The following is a 15,398-nucleotide window of genomic DNA, read 5'->3' on the forward strand; positions in this document are numbered from 1 at the left end:
GACCAGTGCTCAATGTCTGGGGAAAAGGCAGCGGGCCCCACACAAGGAGTAGGCAGGGATGGGAGTCTGACGGAGGGGATGTCTGAGCCCTACCTGTGCCAACCGAAGCTCTCCCTTTCAGCAGCAGCTTGAGGCAGTCGGGTTGGTTGTAGAGAGCAGCGTAGTGCAGAGCACTGTTCCCATCAGCAGCCTTGGCGTCCAGGTGACCGCTGGGGAGGCGTGGTCGGGGAGGAAGGGAGGGAGTAGACAGGTGAGAGGGTCATTGCAGGGGACAAAAGAGTTAGAGGAGAGGGGGAGGGGAGTGGGAGAAGAGCAAGGCAAGGGGAGCAGTGTGGGGACAGGGACAGGCAGGCGTGGAGGTTCTCACCCATTCTGAATGATGAAATCCACCAGGGGCAGGGAGGCCTGGTTGGCGACTCTGACAGCCAAGTGCAGCGCGAGCTCTCCAGGTACCTGAATGCACGCCCACACCTCTGAGTCTCCCCCAGCTCACCTGCCTCCAGCCCGTTTTCACCCTCTTGAACTCTTGCTTCCCCCTGACACCTCCAGTTATGAAGCTGCAAGACCCCTGAGAGATGAGACTGGATGAATAGACCTCATGTTTGAAGGGGGGTGAGAGACCGTTCCTTCATCTCTTCCTTCAACGCTCTGGCTCCTCTTGCCCCATAGATGCTTCCCGGATGAGGTTCTTGGCCCTGGGCTCCTCTCTCTGCCACCCAGGACCTCAGCTAACCTCATGCTTTCGGCTACCACTCACATAGGCTGTTCCAAGTCCTTACCTCCCCGGCATACTGCAGCTCACTGCCCACTGGACAGCCCCACAAAGATGTCAGACAGCTCAAAGATATGCCATCCAATTTGTGATGTCCAAGCGGTCAGCAATTCCTGTTGATTTAATCTTTCAGATGTCTCTGATACCCCACCAGTTCACATGATGTTTGTTATTGGAAAAGCCATGTGATGGCCTTCCCTTCCCTGATCTAATCTCACCTACCTTTATCCACTTCTAAGGGCAGTCAAGGAAAGAGATACTAATACTTTATTGCACATATATTATGCACTAAGCACTTTACATATATGACTTAATTCTCATTTCAGCACTGTAGGTGCTATCGTAAACCTGTCTCACAGAGGAGAAAATGAGACTCAGAGAAGTTAAGTAACCTGCTTTAGATCACATAGCTAGGAAAAAACAGAGCCAGGATTATGGCTCAGGTCTGCTTGACGGAACTTGCACTCTTTCCCATTTACTCCTCTGATGGGTGGGGCTTCAGCAGATGTCAGAGCTTGGCAGAGGGGAGTGATAACAGCTGGTTCTTGTAGAGCTGGGGAGTATATGTGTGCGAGTGGGTTGTAAGTACCCTTGGAGGGGGTTCTCACCTGTCCGTCGGGCACTGGCAGCAGCTGTCCGAAGTCCTGCCCATTAGCGAAGGCCTCCAGTAGGGACAGGAGATCCCCATTACAAATGGCTGTCCAGAGTCTCTGAGGTTCAGGTGTAGACCGCTGGGCAAACCTGTGTTCCACATACTTGGCCACGATATAGTCCCTGCGGGCACTCCTGCCAAAGACAACCACGGGAAATCAGAGCTAAAGTTGTTTCCACCAGCTGACCTTTGGCACCATCCCACAGGAGGTACAATCTCCTTTTCCCCAGAATCTGTCCTGGACTCTTCCAGATCTGAGGCTCCCCTCTCCCCAGACCTCTGGTCCAAGGCCCTTCTGAGACCTTGGGAGATGGGAAAGTAGAATTCCCAGCCAGGACGCCCTCCATCTGAGAATCCCCTTACATGTCACTGTCAGCTGAGGGTTTAGGGCCGCCAAGTGAGGGCAGCTGGGCTTCCATGACTTCATTGAAGCGCGTGTTTCCAATGTTCAAAGCCAGCTGGAGTCACAGAAGTTAAGACTGGATGGTTAGGATAGCGCCCCCTGGAGGACTGAGCCCCCCCCCAGGTCCCGCCCCAACCTTCCCCTTTACTGGCTCGTCTTGTTTTTGCCTCGCCTGTGTGACGCCCCACTCGACCCCAAAAGCTCCCACTGAGCCAATCTGCCCAAGCCCGCCTCCTGGTCAGACCACACTCCTAACCTCCTCTGGCGCCCCTCTACCCTCACCAACAACTCGGAAGGGCCCAGGAGGTCCAAGGTGAGGGACTGCATGCGCGAGAAGCGCACGCCTAGCTCGCGGTGGACTCCAGAGCACTGGATGCAGGTGAGCACGCCCAGATTGGTGCTGAGCCACGTGGGGTCTGCAAAGGACAGCATCTCGTTGCTGGAGGTGTGGGCCCCACCCCTCCACTTCCACCTCCCTCCTTGCCCTGGCCCCACCCCTCCACTTCCACCTCCCTCCTTGCCATGGCCCCACCCCTCCACTTCCACCTCCCTCCTTGCCCTGGCCCCACAGCCGGACCTGCAGCTGCACAGTCGCAGCACTGGCTGTTCCCGGGTCTGCTCTTCACCTCGGCGATGAGGAGCTTGGTGAGGTCCTGGAGCTCCCCGTCCAGCCCCGTGCCACCCCAGGACCCAGGGCTGCCGCTAGACTCCCCAAGGAAGGCAGTGCTCAAAGCTTCGTCCTTGCTGTTCTGCAGCACTGACACCCACCTGCAGAGAATGTATGGGGTGGTGTGGGGATGTCACCCTTGGCCTTGGGGGCCGTCCATTGGGCTCCCCGACTCCCATCCCAGGCTGGTCGTGGGGGAGCACTCACGCCTCACACTCATGTTCGTCCTCCGCCTGGAAGTGGTACGTCCTGTTGTCTGTAGGGAGAAGAGGACATGTCTGGCCCACAGAATTCCTGCCAGCCTTTCCTGGGCTCAGGGAGCCCCCACCCAAACCACTGGATCCAGAGGGAGCTTCTGTCCCTGTGGGTCCCGGCTCTACCAAGCTAGGAGTGGGCAGGTCATGGCAGTGGCCAGCAGAGGGAGCAGTTTCTCAGAAGTCACCTACAAAGGAGGATCCCAACAAAGTTCTCTGTGTGAAGCCAGGTTTCCAGGGTCAGTGGAGATCTTCAGGGCACAGGGCCCCACCTAGCTCAAAGGCAGTGTTTCCTCTGAACCCAAAGCCACCACCACACCTGGCCCAACAGCCTCTATCTGTTCTCCCTGCATCCCATCTTGTCCCCTTCCCCCAGCCCATACCAGCTGCCACATTGTTGTTGCCTAAGGTTCTGCTCTAACCACACCATTCCCCTGCTCCAAGACCCCCCTTGGCTCCCTACTGCAAGGAAATAAGATCAACTTTTTTTTTTTTTTTTTTTTTTTTTGACAGAGACAGAGAGAGAGTCACAGAGAGGGACAGATAGGGACAGGCCGACAGGAAGGGAGAGAGATGAGAAGCATCAATTCTTCATTGCAGCTCCTTAGTTGTTCATTGATTGCTTTCTCATATGTGCCTTGATGGGGGGGAGGGGTTTACAGCAGACTGAGTGGCCCCTTGCTCAAGCTGGTGACCTTAGGCTCAAGCCAATGACCTTGGGATTCAAACCAGTGATAAGGTCCAAACCTTTAAGAGGTATTCCTAGTCCTCATCTCCTAATAATCCTATGTGAACCCTACACTTTGGCCAAACTGGCCAAACCCTCTCTCCTGTTTTAATGTCTTTCCTCACGCCAATCCTGACTCCTAAAATGCCCTCCCCAAACTCTACCTCCTGTCCTTCAAGGCTAATGTCAAATGCTCTCCCGCCAAGCAGCCCTTCCCGGTTCCCCACAGCAGGGCAGGCCTTCCTCTTTTCAGTCTCCACAGCGCCATATCCGCCCCTCTCTCTGGACACTCCCCCTCATCTTTCAGTCCTGGGTCCCCAGTCACATGCCTGCCTGCCGGAGAGGGCTCCCTAAGGATGAGACCTAGGCCTTTCTCAGCCTATGCCTGTCTCCAGGAAGGCCTGATACCAAAGGCCCCAAAGAATGAAAAGTGAACATTTTAAAGTAATAATAATTCTAAAAGCCAAATTACCCAAATCCACTCAAATATGCTTTACAGAGCATCCAGGGCCTAAGGAATCTTCGGCCTGCAGCTTGATAAATGTGCGGAATTGGACACAGGTCCCTATTTGCAGCCCCCTGGTTGCTGACAGGTCTCTCAGAGAAGCCTTGGGCAGTTGTGGGGAAGGGGCAGGGACTACTCACGAGTCACTAGGTCAAAGCACTTTTTCTCCTCAGGGTTTGGCCTCACTTGGCATGTCAGCAGGGTCAGTTTCACTGGGGGCCGGTTTATCTGTGGAAGGTTGGGGATGGAGGATGTCCATGTTACCCTCTGGACCTCCCAAACTCTTAGGCCTCTGTTTGTCAGTCTGTTTAATGGGCATAATTCTGTTCCAGTTATGTCTGCCTTCTCCCAGCACCTCAAGCTTGTGGAGTGTGGGCCAAAACCAGAGGTCTCCAGCAACCTGGATCCAGGTTTGGGGGTTGGTCTTAGAGCAGAGGGCTGACACCTGTCTGCTCAGAACACTAGGAGGATAAAGGCCCCATGGTGCTCTGAGTCACCCTCCCACCGGGTCTCACCATGCTGTGTGAGATGGTCAGGCAGCCGTACTTGACTCCACACTTCCTCTTCTGCCAGACTCTTCGAATTCTAGGGCCCAGAAGGATAGAGAGACAGTGATCCACAGCTCTCCCCTAACTCCCCAATATCAGACCACCGAGTCCTGGACCAGATCACCAGCCCCACCAAATGAGCTCCTGCCACACCACTTCATCCCTTCTGGCCCCTGACTCCTAGACCCCACTTTCTGGTGCTCCCTCTGAAGGAGGAGATGCAGCTCTGCCTATAAGCAGCTTCCAGTCTGATGGGGGAAACAGCCTCACTTTCTTGGAATCCTTGTTCTAAAGGGGCCCATGTGACCTTGAGTCTCTGAGAGCTTCTAGTCTGATGGAGGAGCCACAGCCCCCAACCTTAGGGAGCTCCTTATCAGACAGGAGGAGCAGCTTGACCGCGACAGATGAATTATGGTTAAAGACAAAGCAAGATAAGTATGGCGACCCAAAAAATACAAATAGCAAATCTGTGCTCCAAAGCTACTTAACACTTTTAACTGGTTTAACAGTGTTATTCTTCTCTCATAAAAACTGATTAAAAAGTAGAAAGATCAGCCTTTGCATTTCACAGACTGATTTTTCTACACCGGGGAGCAAGACACAGGCAACACTTTCCTTTCCAGGTATATCCAGTATATCGTGGAGGTTGAGTGAGGGCATGGAGACTGTCTAGGGCACAAGTGCTCAAAAAGTGTTAGCTGCTGCGGTTCTTCTTCAAGGTAAGAACAACTGGTGACTTCTAGAAGTTCACGTGCCCAGGATTGTGAAGATTCTACATCGTCACAGTGGAGGGTCTTAGAACCCTCAGGGTTTATATAAATGATAATTAAGTATAGTCCCTTTGGTCAGCAACTCCAGCCTTGACAATTATTGGCTATGTGGCTTTGGGCAAGGTACTTCAGCGCTTCAAGTCACTTACCCATCACTTTTCTTGTATAGAAAGCCCACCTTCTCTGTCCCAAATTGCTTGTTGCCTTGGTGCTGGTGGATGCTGTAGCCACCTCCTGAGTTCTTCCGGCTCATATTCTCCTGTTCCTCAGACATGCAAAGGAGACCTCAGGTCAGGAAGAGCCCCATTCTGCAGGTGTCTCCCGCAAGGAGATGGAGGGGGACACTGAGAAAGCTTCTTCCTCCCTACTCCCTGCATTCTGTGCCTTGGGGGAAAGCACTCCTTTTGGGATGAGCCAGGGGCTGACCTCTCTGTTCTCAAGCTGCAGTGTCCCTCGGAGGGAGTCCCGGAGCTGGGTCAGCTTCTGCAGCTCCTCCTCTTGGGCTTGACGCAGCTGTGGGACAGAGGGCAGGACCCCGTCACCGGCCAGCAAATGTGCTGGGTGCAGAGCCCAGAACCAAAGAGTAGGGCAGGAGCCAGCTCTTCTGCATCCACAGATTCTCCCAGAAGGATAGGGGGGTTGACCACATGTCAAAGGGCGAGGCCCAACTTACTTCATGTACCGAGGCTGCCAGCTTCTCGATGAAGGGGGACAGGCTCTGAGCAGCCTTCCAGCCATCTTGGAAAAAGCTAAGAGGTGCAAGGCCAAACAAGAGACCAGAGAGAAATGAAAGGGAGAGATGAAACATGAAGTATGGAAGAGGTGCTCCAAGGGTCATCGGGCAGTATACTCTGATAGTCAAGAATAGGCACTTCAGCCCTGGTCGGTTGGCTCAGTGGTAGAATGTCGGCCTGGCCTGCAGGAGTCCGGGTTCGATTCCCGGCCAGGGCACACAGGAGAAGCACCCATCTGCTTCTCCATCCCTCCCCCTCTCCTTCCTCTCTGTTTCTCTCTTCCCCTCTTGCAGCCAAGGCTCCATTGGAGCAAAGATGGCCCGGGCGCTGGGGATGGCTCTGTGGCCTCTGCCTCAGGCGCTAGAATGGCTCTGGTTGCAACAGAGCAACGCCCCAGATGGGCGGAATATCGCCCCCTGGTGGGCATGCCGGGTGGATCCCGGTTGGGCGCATGTGGGAGTCTGACTGCCTCCCTGTTTCCAACTTCAGAAAAATTCAAAAAAAAAAAAGAATAGGCACTTGGAGTTTGAGTGTCCGGGTCCAGATCCCACTTACTAGCTGTGTGATCTTAGTAAGCCTAAGCCTCAGTTTTCTCACCCGTAAAATGGGATGGTAGCAGTACCTGCTCACAGATGAGTAGAGGACTTAGTGCCTGACACACAGAGAGTGCTCAGTAAAGGAGAGCTGTGAAAACATTTCCGACAAGGTGCAGACATACAGAGTCCTTGAGGTCTGCTAGGCCCTTGGCACGAGACTGTTTTCTGTGCCTGATGGCTTAAAGGGCAAGGAGTGTGGGGTGGGGTGGGGACATGGGGGGAAACCTACTTGTGCTGGGCGTGGAAGAACTTGATGAGGCTCTGCAGGAAATCGGGGCCTTGCTTCATCTGGCTCTCCCCGGCTTTGAGCAGATACTGGGGGGAGGGCAGGGCAAGATGTGCCATGTGAGCAGAAGCTGAACCCTCGGGACAAGGGGCTGCAGACCCCACCCAGGCTAATCCTCTTGGCCATGACTGAAGGTTGGTGGCACCCTAAGGGCCATGTGACCAGGACCTGAGCTGAGCCTGGGTCTGGCACCTTGGAGGTTCAGGAGAGGCAGAGAGGCAAACACATGCCACCCCACCCTCCCCGGAGCACCCGTTACCTCGCACATGTGCAGCTGGAAGACACGGCGCTCTCTCTGTGTGTCCTTGGCCACCTCCCCAGGGTATCCTTCTGTCACCCTGGCCCGGTCCCTCTCCTTCTCCAGCCTGGCCCTAGGCCCCAGGAAAGAGAGGCCTGAACACCTCCGGCTAGCCCCTTTCACGCCCCACCATCCCTACATCCTCTCTGCCACGGGCACACAAGAGAGAGGGGGCCTCCTGTGTGCCCACTGGGTGGCAGGGCTGGGGTACACGAAACCCAGAGGCTCATGGGGGAGAAACGGATGAAACAAATCATAGCTGTGAGGAGAGCGGTGGGGGAGTAAAATGGGGACTCGACCTTTTCCGGCTGCTCAGGAATTGATGTTTGAGCTGGGATCTGAAGTCTGAGAAGTTGCCTTGGAGGAATCTAGGGCTGGGTAGGAGGATCAGAGAATGTGACGGCCGGAGGCAGGAGGGACCAGGAGACCAGATGGAGAGGGAGGTGGTTCCAGGTGAGCTAAAGAGGGTCAGACCATGCGGGGCCTAATTCAGACCCTGTCAGTGTTCTTGGTCTTTATCCCAAAAGCAATGGGAAGGACTTAAGGGTTTTTATGCAGGCAGGTGACGGGCTCAGATAAGGGCCAGGAGGGAATTGGGATGACCACTTCGGATTTTTCTGGAAGTGATTTAGTACCATGTGGGCTAGACTACTAAGTACCTTCATTCTCTGAGCCATGGAGCTCCCATTTAATGCTTAGAAAAGCTTTGTTATTTTCTTTGTAAGGGAAAATAGAAAGCGCTTCCCATCCTTGTAAATGAAAGTAACCTGGTTCTTCTCCCTATAGATCTCAATGGTTGTCTGTTTTTCTCCTTGGAGATGGGTGGAACTGTGTATAAACAGTTTCCTGGAAATCCCACATCCATCAGACCCCTCACTCCCAGCCAGGTGAGTATTTCCATATCAGAAGCTGGGCATCTGTAACCACGAATCCTGTATAAAGGCTTCACTGAACAGTTCTGCTCCCAAGTGGGTGCCAGCCCTGAGCAGAGAAGACAGACGTGGGACACATTACGAACTGCATTATTTCCCTGATTCGAGCCTCAGTCTTCTCATCTGAAAAATGGGGACCGTTTCCTGTACCCAGATGAGCTAATGTATGGAAAAGGTTTAGCACAGAGAAGACACACTAGCTATTATTACTATAGGCCCCTGTAGGCCTCCGTTTCCCATCTGTAAACTGAAAGAGCAATGGGCTGGAAAGGTCCCTTCTGGCACTAAGCTCCAGGCCTTACAGAAGTCAGACCTCTGGACAGTGTTCACATGCAGAACCTCTACCCGAAGCAGTTTCTCAACTTTGGAACTAAAGACATTTTGACCACAAAATTCTCTGTCGTGGGGGCTGTCCTGTGGATGGAGGATGCTTAGCAGCATTCATGACCTCTACCCACTAGATGCCAATCTCCCCAATTGTGACAACCAGAAATGTCTCCTGGGGTGAGGGTGGGGGTACAAAATCACCCATGGGTGAGAACCACTGCTCTAGCGCAGGGTACTGTAGGCTTTTACATTTTTACTTAACATTTCTCATAAGTGGTTAATTTTCATTCTCAGTGGACGTTGTGGCAGGGTGGTGGACTTGGGGGGTAAGTACCAGCTCGGTGAAACAGGCCTGAGGCTAGGGTTGGCACTTCTTTTTAGATCTGAAGATGAGCAGCAGAGAGAGAGGCAGTGGCTGGGCCTGCAGTGCGTTAGCAACAATGTACCTGGCACCTTGCTGAGGAGGGCAGGGGGCTAAGTGGGCAGAGCAGCTGGGAGGGGGCGTGAGTCGTTACTAGATCTTTCAATAGTGAAAAATGAAAAATAAGCTAAATGTCTATCTGTAGGAAGCGGTTAGATCAATTATGTTACGTTCTTATGAAGGAATACAGCTCTTCAAAAGGATGGGGCGGCGCTGTGCACTGTAGCATGGGAAGATGTCTGCTGCAGGGTAAATGCATAGGCAGGAGGACAGTACAATACACTGGCCAGAAGTGTGGTCTGGATCTGAATGACCGCTCCCTGATTTACTTAACCTTTATAAATCTTTCTAAACTTCAGTTTCTCCATTTCAGAAATGAGGCGAATACGATCTAGTTCTCAGATGATGTGATTCCAGGGGACACATTTAGCACAGTCCCTGGCATTTGGTTAGCCCTCAATAAATGGCAGGATTATGAATGATGCTATGCTAATGATATTAATGATTATAATAATAACTATTGGTGATTCCTTTGCAGAATTCTTTTTTAGTATAGGGCACTTCCTTATTTATTTATTCAATATTTAAATATTTGTTCAAGTCACACAGGCTCTAGTATGGCAAAACTAAAAAGAAAAAAAAACACACGGTCTAGTAGAGATTAAAGGACAGAGCTAGTTAGCTCAGGATGAAGATAAGCTGTAAAGTACCATACATAACTGTGAATTACCATAGTTCCATCCCACAGCCTCAGCTCTGGTAATTTATAGAGATCTATTCTACAAAGTCTGACACAGTCACCTAAGATGACCTGAGACACCTCAAACTAATAGCTGGGGAATGCTTTTTATTCCATTACCCCCCCTTCCCATAAAATAGCAACTCCCGCTCCTTCCCTGTTCATAAACATTTCAAGCATTGGGAAGGTTTTATTTCCTTTGAATGGAGTGGCAGCAGAAGGAGTGGAATGAACTAGTGAGTGAAAAGTGCTGAATTGCTAGTTCTGAGAAGAGCGAGGTAACTAGAGAAGGAGAGGACAGCAACAACATTCAGGAGATGGGAACAGATACTCTGGGGGCGGGAGGGGGTCAGGGGGGAGGGAGATGGGAGAGAAGAAGAGAAAAGGAATCAAAACGAATGATGCACCTGCCAGTCTGACCTTGACCCACCTGTCCTGTGACGCCTGTTTCATTCTGACCACCCTTCCCTCCACCCAAACAAGACTGCCTGCCTCTGCTGCCACCCTGTGCTGAGACTTTCACTATGGCACTATTCCTTTGTGCTCTCATTATTCACTGAGCCACCTCTCTTCTTGTTATAAACCTTAGTGAGATTTCCCCCCCTCACTACTTACCTATAGGTTGGGGATAATAACAGCACCTTTCCCTGCCAAGGGGAATAAATCTGATAACAGATGTAAAGGGCTTATCTCAATGTCAGGTACAAAGGAAGCTCTTAAGTAAGTATTAGTATTAACTGCTATTATTACTAATTCTAGTTTTTAAGCACTGTAGTTATAACCCCATTTTACAGATGAGGGGCCTGAGATAAGTCATTTGTTCAAGTCACACAGCTGTTCAGTGGTAGGGCAGGATTTGAACCCAGGTCTATCTGGTGCTAGTGCCCTGGGAACAGCACTGGTACTCAACACTGTGCTCAGATTTCTTCCATCCCCCCTTCCCAGCCTGGTTCCCTTAGCTGGTGACAGTCACAGTATCTTTTTTGATAGAGCATGATCAGGGACTAGTTTACAGATAATGAAGCTGAGACCCAGACGAGGACCATGATTGCCCACGATCCCAAGCTGGCCAGAGGAAATGCTAGGGGCAGAGGTCGGGGCTTCTGCTGCCTCTCAGCCCCTGGCTGTGTTATTCTGGTCCCAGTTCGGGCTCAGAAACATGGCCAATAAATACATGTTGAACTGCAGTGACAGGCGCTTTATTTGCGCTGCACTTATGTCATCCCTATGTCAACCCTGCAAGGTGTCACTGGCCCCACTTTGCAGATTAGGAAACAGACCTGCACATGGAGCAGCCTAGACAAACTTGGCCCCTGCACAGGGCCCGGGATGCCTTTCTCAGCAGCCCCAGGTACAGAGGGGAGCCCTTCTCCTATGTGAACAACCCAGGGATGAGACTCCTGGTGGCATCAGACAGATGCACTCAGGGCCCTGGGCCCTTCCAGCTGCTGCCCAGACTGGTTTGGTAGGAATGAAGTGGAATTACTCATTGGCTCATGGCTCATCAATATCTAGCTGTACCTGGAGTGCTCATAAAAAGAAATATACACAGCCTGACCAGGAGGTGGCGCAGTGGATAGAGCGTCGGACTGGGATGTGGAAGGACCCAGGTTCAAGACCCCGAGATCACCAGCTGCACATGGCGATCTCCCCTCCCCCTCTCCTTCCTCTCTGTCTCTCTCTTCCCCTCCCACAGCCGAGGCTCCATTGGAGCAAAAGATGGCCCTGGCGCTGGGGATGGCTCCTTGGCCTCTGCCCCAGGCGCTAGAGTGGCTCTGGTCATGACAGAGCGACGTCCTGGATGGGCAGAGCATCGCCCCCTGGTGGGCATGCCGGGTGGATCCCGGTCGGGCACATGCGGGAGTCTGTCTGACTGCCTCCCCATTTCCAGCTTCAGAAAAGAAAAAAAAAAAAAAAGCAATCAATAAACTAAGGTGTTGCAATGAAAAACTGATGACTGATACTTCTCATCTCTCTCTGCTCCTGTCTGTCCCTATCTATCCCTCTCTCTGACTCTCACTCTGTCTCTGGAAAAATAAATAAATAATTTTTTAAAAAAAGAAAAGAAATGTACACAGACACCCGCACCAGGACATGTAGCTCCACCAGTGTAAAATGCATATCAGAAGCCAGGAGACCATGTAGCATGGCTGCAAGAACACTGGACTATGAAGCTTTGGGTTTTATTGCTAACTCACTAGATAAGCTCAGCCAAGCCCCTTATTCCATCAATTACACAGAATCTTTTGTTTAAATGAAATCTTACAGGCAAACTTAATAAATAAACCTGGTAAAAGCAGAGCTTCTTGCCTGACTTGTGGTGGCGCAGTGGATAAAGCATCGACCTGGAACACTGAGGTTGCCGGTTCAAAACCCTGGGCTTGTATGGTCAAGGCACATATGGGAGTTGATGCTTCCTGCTCCTCCCCCTCCTCTTTCTCCTCCCTTCTCTAAAATGAATAAATAATAAAATCTAAAAAAAATAAAAAATAAAATAAACCTTTAAAAAAAAAAAGCAGCCTGACCAGGCGGTGGCACAATGGATAGAGCGTCAAACTGGGATGCGGAAGACCCAGGTTCGAGACCCGGAGGTCACCAGCTTGAGCGCGGGCTCATCTGGTTTGAGCAAAAAGTCCACCAACTTGAACCCAAGGTCGCTGGCTTGAGCAAGGGGTTATTCGGTCTGCTGAAGGCCCACGGTCAAGGCACATATGAGAAAGCACACATATGAGAAAGCAATCAATGAACAACTAAGGTGTTGCAACGCGCAATGAAAAACTAATGATTGATGCTTCTCATCTCTCTCCATTCCTGGCTGTCTGTCCCTGTCTATCCCTCTCTCTGACTCACTCTCTCTCTGTCTCTGTAAAAAAAAAAAAAAAAAAAAAGCAGAGCTTCTTGGGGAAGGTTTATTCTTCCCATTTGGTAGACAATGGCCTGAATGGCTAAAGGCTTATTTACGGTAACTCAGGAAGGCCAAGTGACCCACATCAAATTATAAAGAAAAAGACAGCCTGTGTGTCCACACCCCTCCCTCGGCTCTAATGAGAGCAGATGGCCATGCCCATCACAGTTCCCACATCCATCACCATAGGCTCGGCATCCACAGCTGGCATGTACATGGAGATGCTGCTGGTGTGGGGAGAAGTCATGACCTTCATTCAGACTCGGGGAGGTCCCCATGGCTCTGGAAGCTGGAGGAAAAATAAAGCTCCAGGACTACTTATTGGAATTGAATCTACAGAAATAATCATGGGTGGGAGCAAAGATTTAGTTCCAAGGATGCTTCCCCAATGATAAGAGCAGATGAATTACATTGTGGATTATGCAGATGATGCCACTGTTTAAATGACATTATATAAAAATATGTAATGAAAAAAAAAAGAATATGTAATGATGGAGAGAGATGATCACAATGCATTTTAAACTATGAAAAAAGATTACAGCCTGACCGGGCGGTGATGCAGTGGATAGAGCATTGGACTGGGATGCGGAAGACCCAGGTTCGAGACCCCGAGGTCGTCAGCTTGAGCGAGGGCTCATCTGGTTTGAACAAAAGCTCACTAGCTTGAGCCCAAGGTTGCTGGGTCGAGCAAGGGGTTACTCGGTCTGCTGAAGGCCCGTGGTCAAGGCACGTATGAGAAAGCAATCAATGAACAATTAAGGTGTTGCAATGCACAATGAAAAACTAATGATTGATGCTTCTCATCTCTCCATTCCTGTCTGACTGTCCCTGTCTATTCCTCTTTCTGACTCTCTCTCTCTCTGTAAAAAAATTAAAAATTAAAAAAAAAAAAGAAAAAAGATGACAAAACAGTATGAATATTATGACCTCAGGTTTTTATTTTCTTTTTTTAAGTGAGAGGAGGGGAGACAGTGAAGCAGACTCCCACATGCGCCCCCACCAGGTGATCCTGGCAACCCCCCCTCTGGGGCTGATGCTCAAATCAACAGAGCTAGACCAACCGAGCTATCCTCAGTGCCTAGGGGGACGCACTTGAACCAAGAGAGCCATTAGCTGTGGGAAGGAAAGAGAAAGAGAAGCAAATGTTTTTTTGTTTTTAATTTGCTTATTGATTTTAGAGAGAGGAAAGGAGAAAGAGAGAAAGAGAAACATCATATGCATCCTGACCAGGGATCGAACTCAAAACTTTGGCATATGGGGACCAACTGAGCTACCCAGCCAGGGCTATGATGTCAGTTTTGTAAAAATATTTCCTTATATATAGAAAAATAGCTAGAAAGATGTTAATAACATATTTCATGTTTAAGACACATTTTTTTCCGAAAAATTGGGGGTCTAAAAACTGGATGCGTCCTATCCAGTGGTTATGAATATTTTTACTTGCATTTCTCGCTTTTTTGCTCAGGTGAGAAATTGTATGAATTTTATGATGAATAAAACTTGAGTTCAATAACTTTGCAATACATTTTTTTTCAAATTTTGGGCCCCAAAATTAGGGTGAATCTTATACATGGGGAAATATGGTACTTTTGCCTTGGGAATTAAGGATTTTCTTCCCAGAGTTTAGTAGTTTCTCCTTCCCCTGCTCTTTTTTTTTTTTTTTTTTCTGAAGCTGGAAACAGGGAGAGACAGTCAGACAGACTCCCACATGCGCCCGACCGGGATCCACCCGGCACGCCCACCAGGGGCAACGCTCTGCCCACCAGGGGGCGATGCTCTGCCCATCCTGGGCGTCGCCATGTTGCGACCAGAGCCACTCTAGCGCCTGGGGCAGAGGCCACAGGGCCATCCCCAGCGCCCGGGCCATCTTTGCTCCAATGGAGCCTTGGCTGCGGGAGGGGAAGAGAGAGACAGAGAGGAAGGCGCGGCGGAGGGGTGGAGAAGCAAATGGGCGCTTCTCCTGTGTGCCCTGGCCGGGAATCGAACCCGGGTCCTCCGCACGCTAGGCCGACGCTCTACCGCTGAGCCAACCGGCCAGGGCCCCCCTGCTCTTTTTAAGTGACAAAATTATTGTGCTACCCACACCATGTAAAAAAAATGTAAAGAGACATACTAGATACTCCCCACACAATCTTAATCCTCTCCTTAATATAATTAAACTTTTTTCTTCTTTTACTTCATAGTTTCGAAGTTATTCATAACGAACATGTATAGCTTTTGCAAAATGCAAGAGAAAATAATTTTACAAAAAGAGCTAATGTTGCTCTGAGGTATGGTGGACCTGGCTGGGCCCTTGTAGAGGGTTGGGCTAGGACCTATCTAGAGTCCAGAAGACAGAGCATGAGGTATCTCCACTCAGAGTTTGTCACTGGGTACCCAAGGCTCCTTCTGCCCCCATGATGACATCGGTGGTACACACAAGAGGCAGGGTATGACATCAACTCCCTTTGCTCTTCAATGTCTAACTAAATGTTTATAGATTCCACCTGGTGTTGCAGAAAGAGGCTCAAGGAACATGTGCCCAAGTTCTGCCTCTGCCTAGCTGAGTGGCCTTGGGAAAGTGACTTAACCTCTCTGAGCTTCCAATTCCTTCTCTGTTAATTGGGATACTAACGTCTCCCTCACAGAGCTGGGTGATTGTGAGGGTGAAATGACCAGCATATGGAGGTGTTCAGTAAATGGTAGCTCCTCGCTGTCTCTGCCACACCTGGCCCGCCAGGGAGATGGGTCTCCGAGCAGCATTCTGAGGTCCCTTCACAATGGCTCCCCTTTGGCAGTCTTATGCTCCAGCCCCCAGACTCTGGTTAGGCCTGCTCATAAACCACCACCACAACAACATTTCCCACGCCCTGGAAACACCTC

The 15,398-nt window shown here is 50.6% G+C and overlaps 1 protein-coding gene across 1 annotated transcript in view; it reads right to left on the bottom strand.

Moving 5' to 3' along the window:
• The window catches only part of ASAP3 (ArfGAP with SH3 domain, ankyrin repeat and PH domain 3), a 56,736-nt gene that overhangs the window by 7,258 nt on the left and 34,080 nt on the right, over positions 1–15,398 (bottom strand). Inside the window, 15 exon segments of the mRNA XM_066375407.1 lie at positions 94–209; positions 368–453; positions 1,381–1,558; positions 1,788–1,882; positions 2,110–2,243; positions 2,405–2,595; positions 2,702–2,750; positions 4,121–4,208; positions 4,496–4,565; positions 5,448–5,557; positions 5,725–5,811; positions 5,972–6,047; positions 6,858–6,943; positions 7,174–7,285; positions 7,512–7,670. Coding sequence (XP_066231504.1) covers positions 94–209; positions 368–453; positions 1,381–1,558; positions 1,788–1,882; positions 2,110–2,243; positions 2,405–2,595; positions 2,702–2,750; positions 4,121–4,208; positions 4,496–4,565; positions 5,448–5,557; positions 5,725–5,811; positions 5,972–6,047; positions 6,858–6,943; positions 7,174–7,285; positions 7,512–7,670 — 1,637 coding nt within the window.

Source organism: Saccopteryx leptura, chromosome 3 (assembly GCF_036850995.1).
Source record: "Saccopteryx leptura isolate mSacLep1 chromosome 3, mSacLep1_pri_phased_curated, whole genome shotgun sequence".
Classification (NCBI taxonomy): Eukaryota; Metazoa; Chordata; class Mammalia; order Chiroptera; family Emballonuridae; genus Saccopteryx; species Saccopteryx leptura.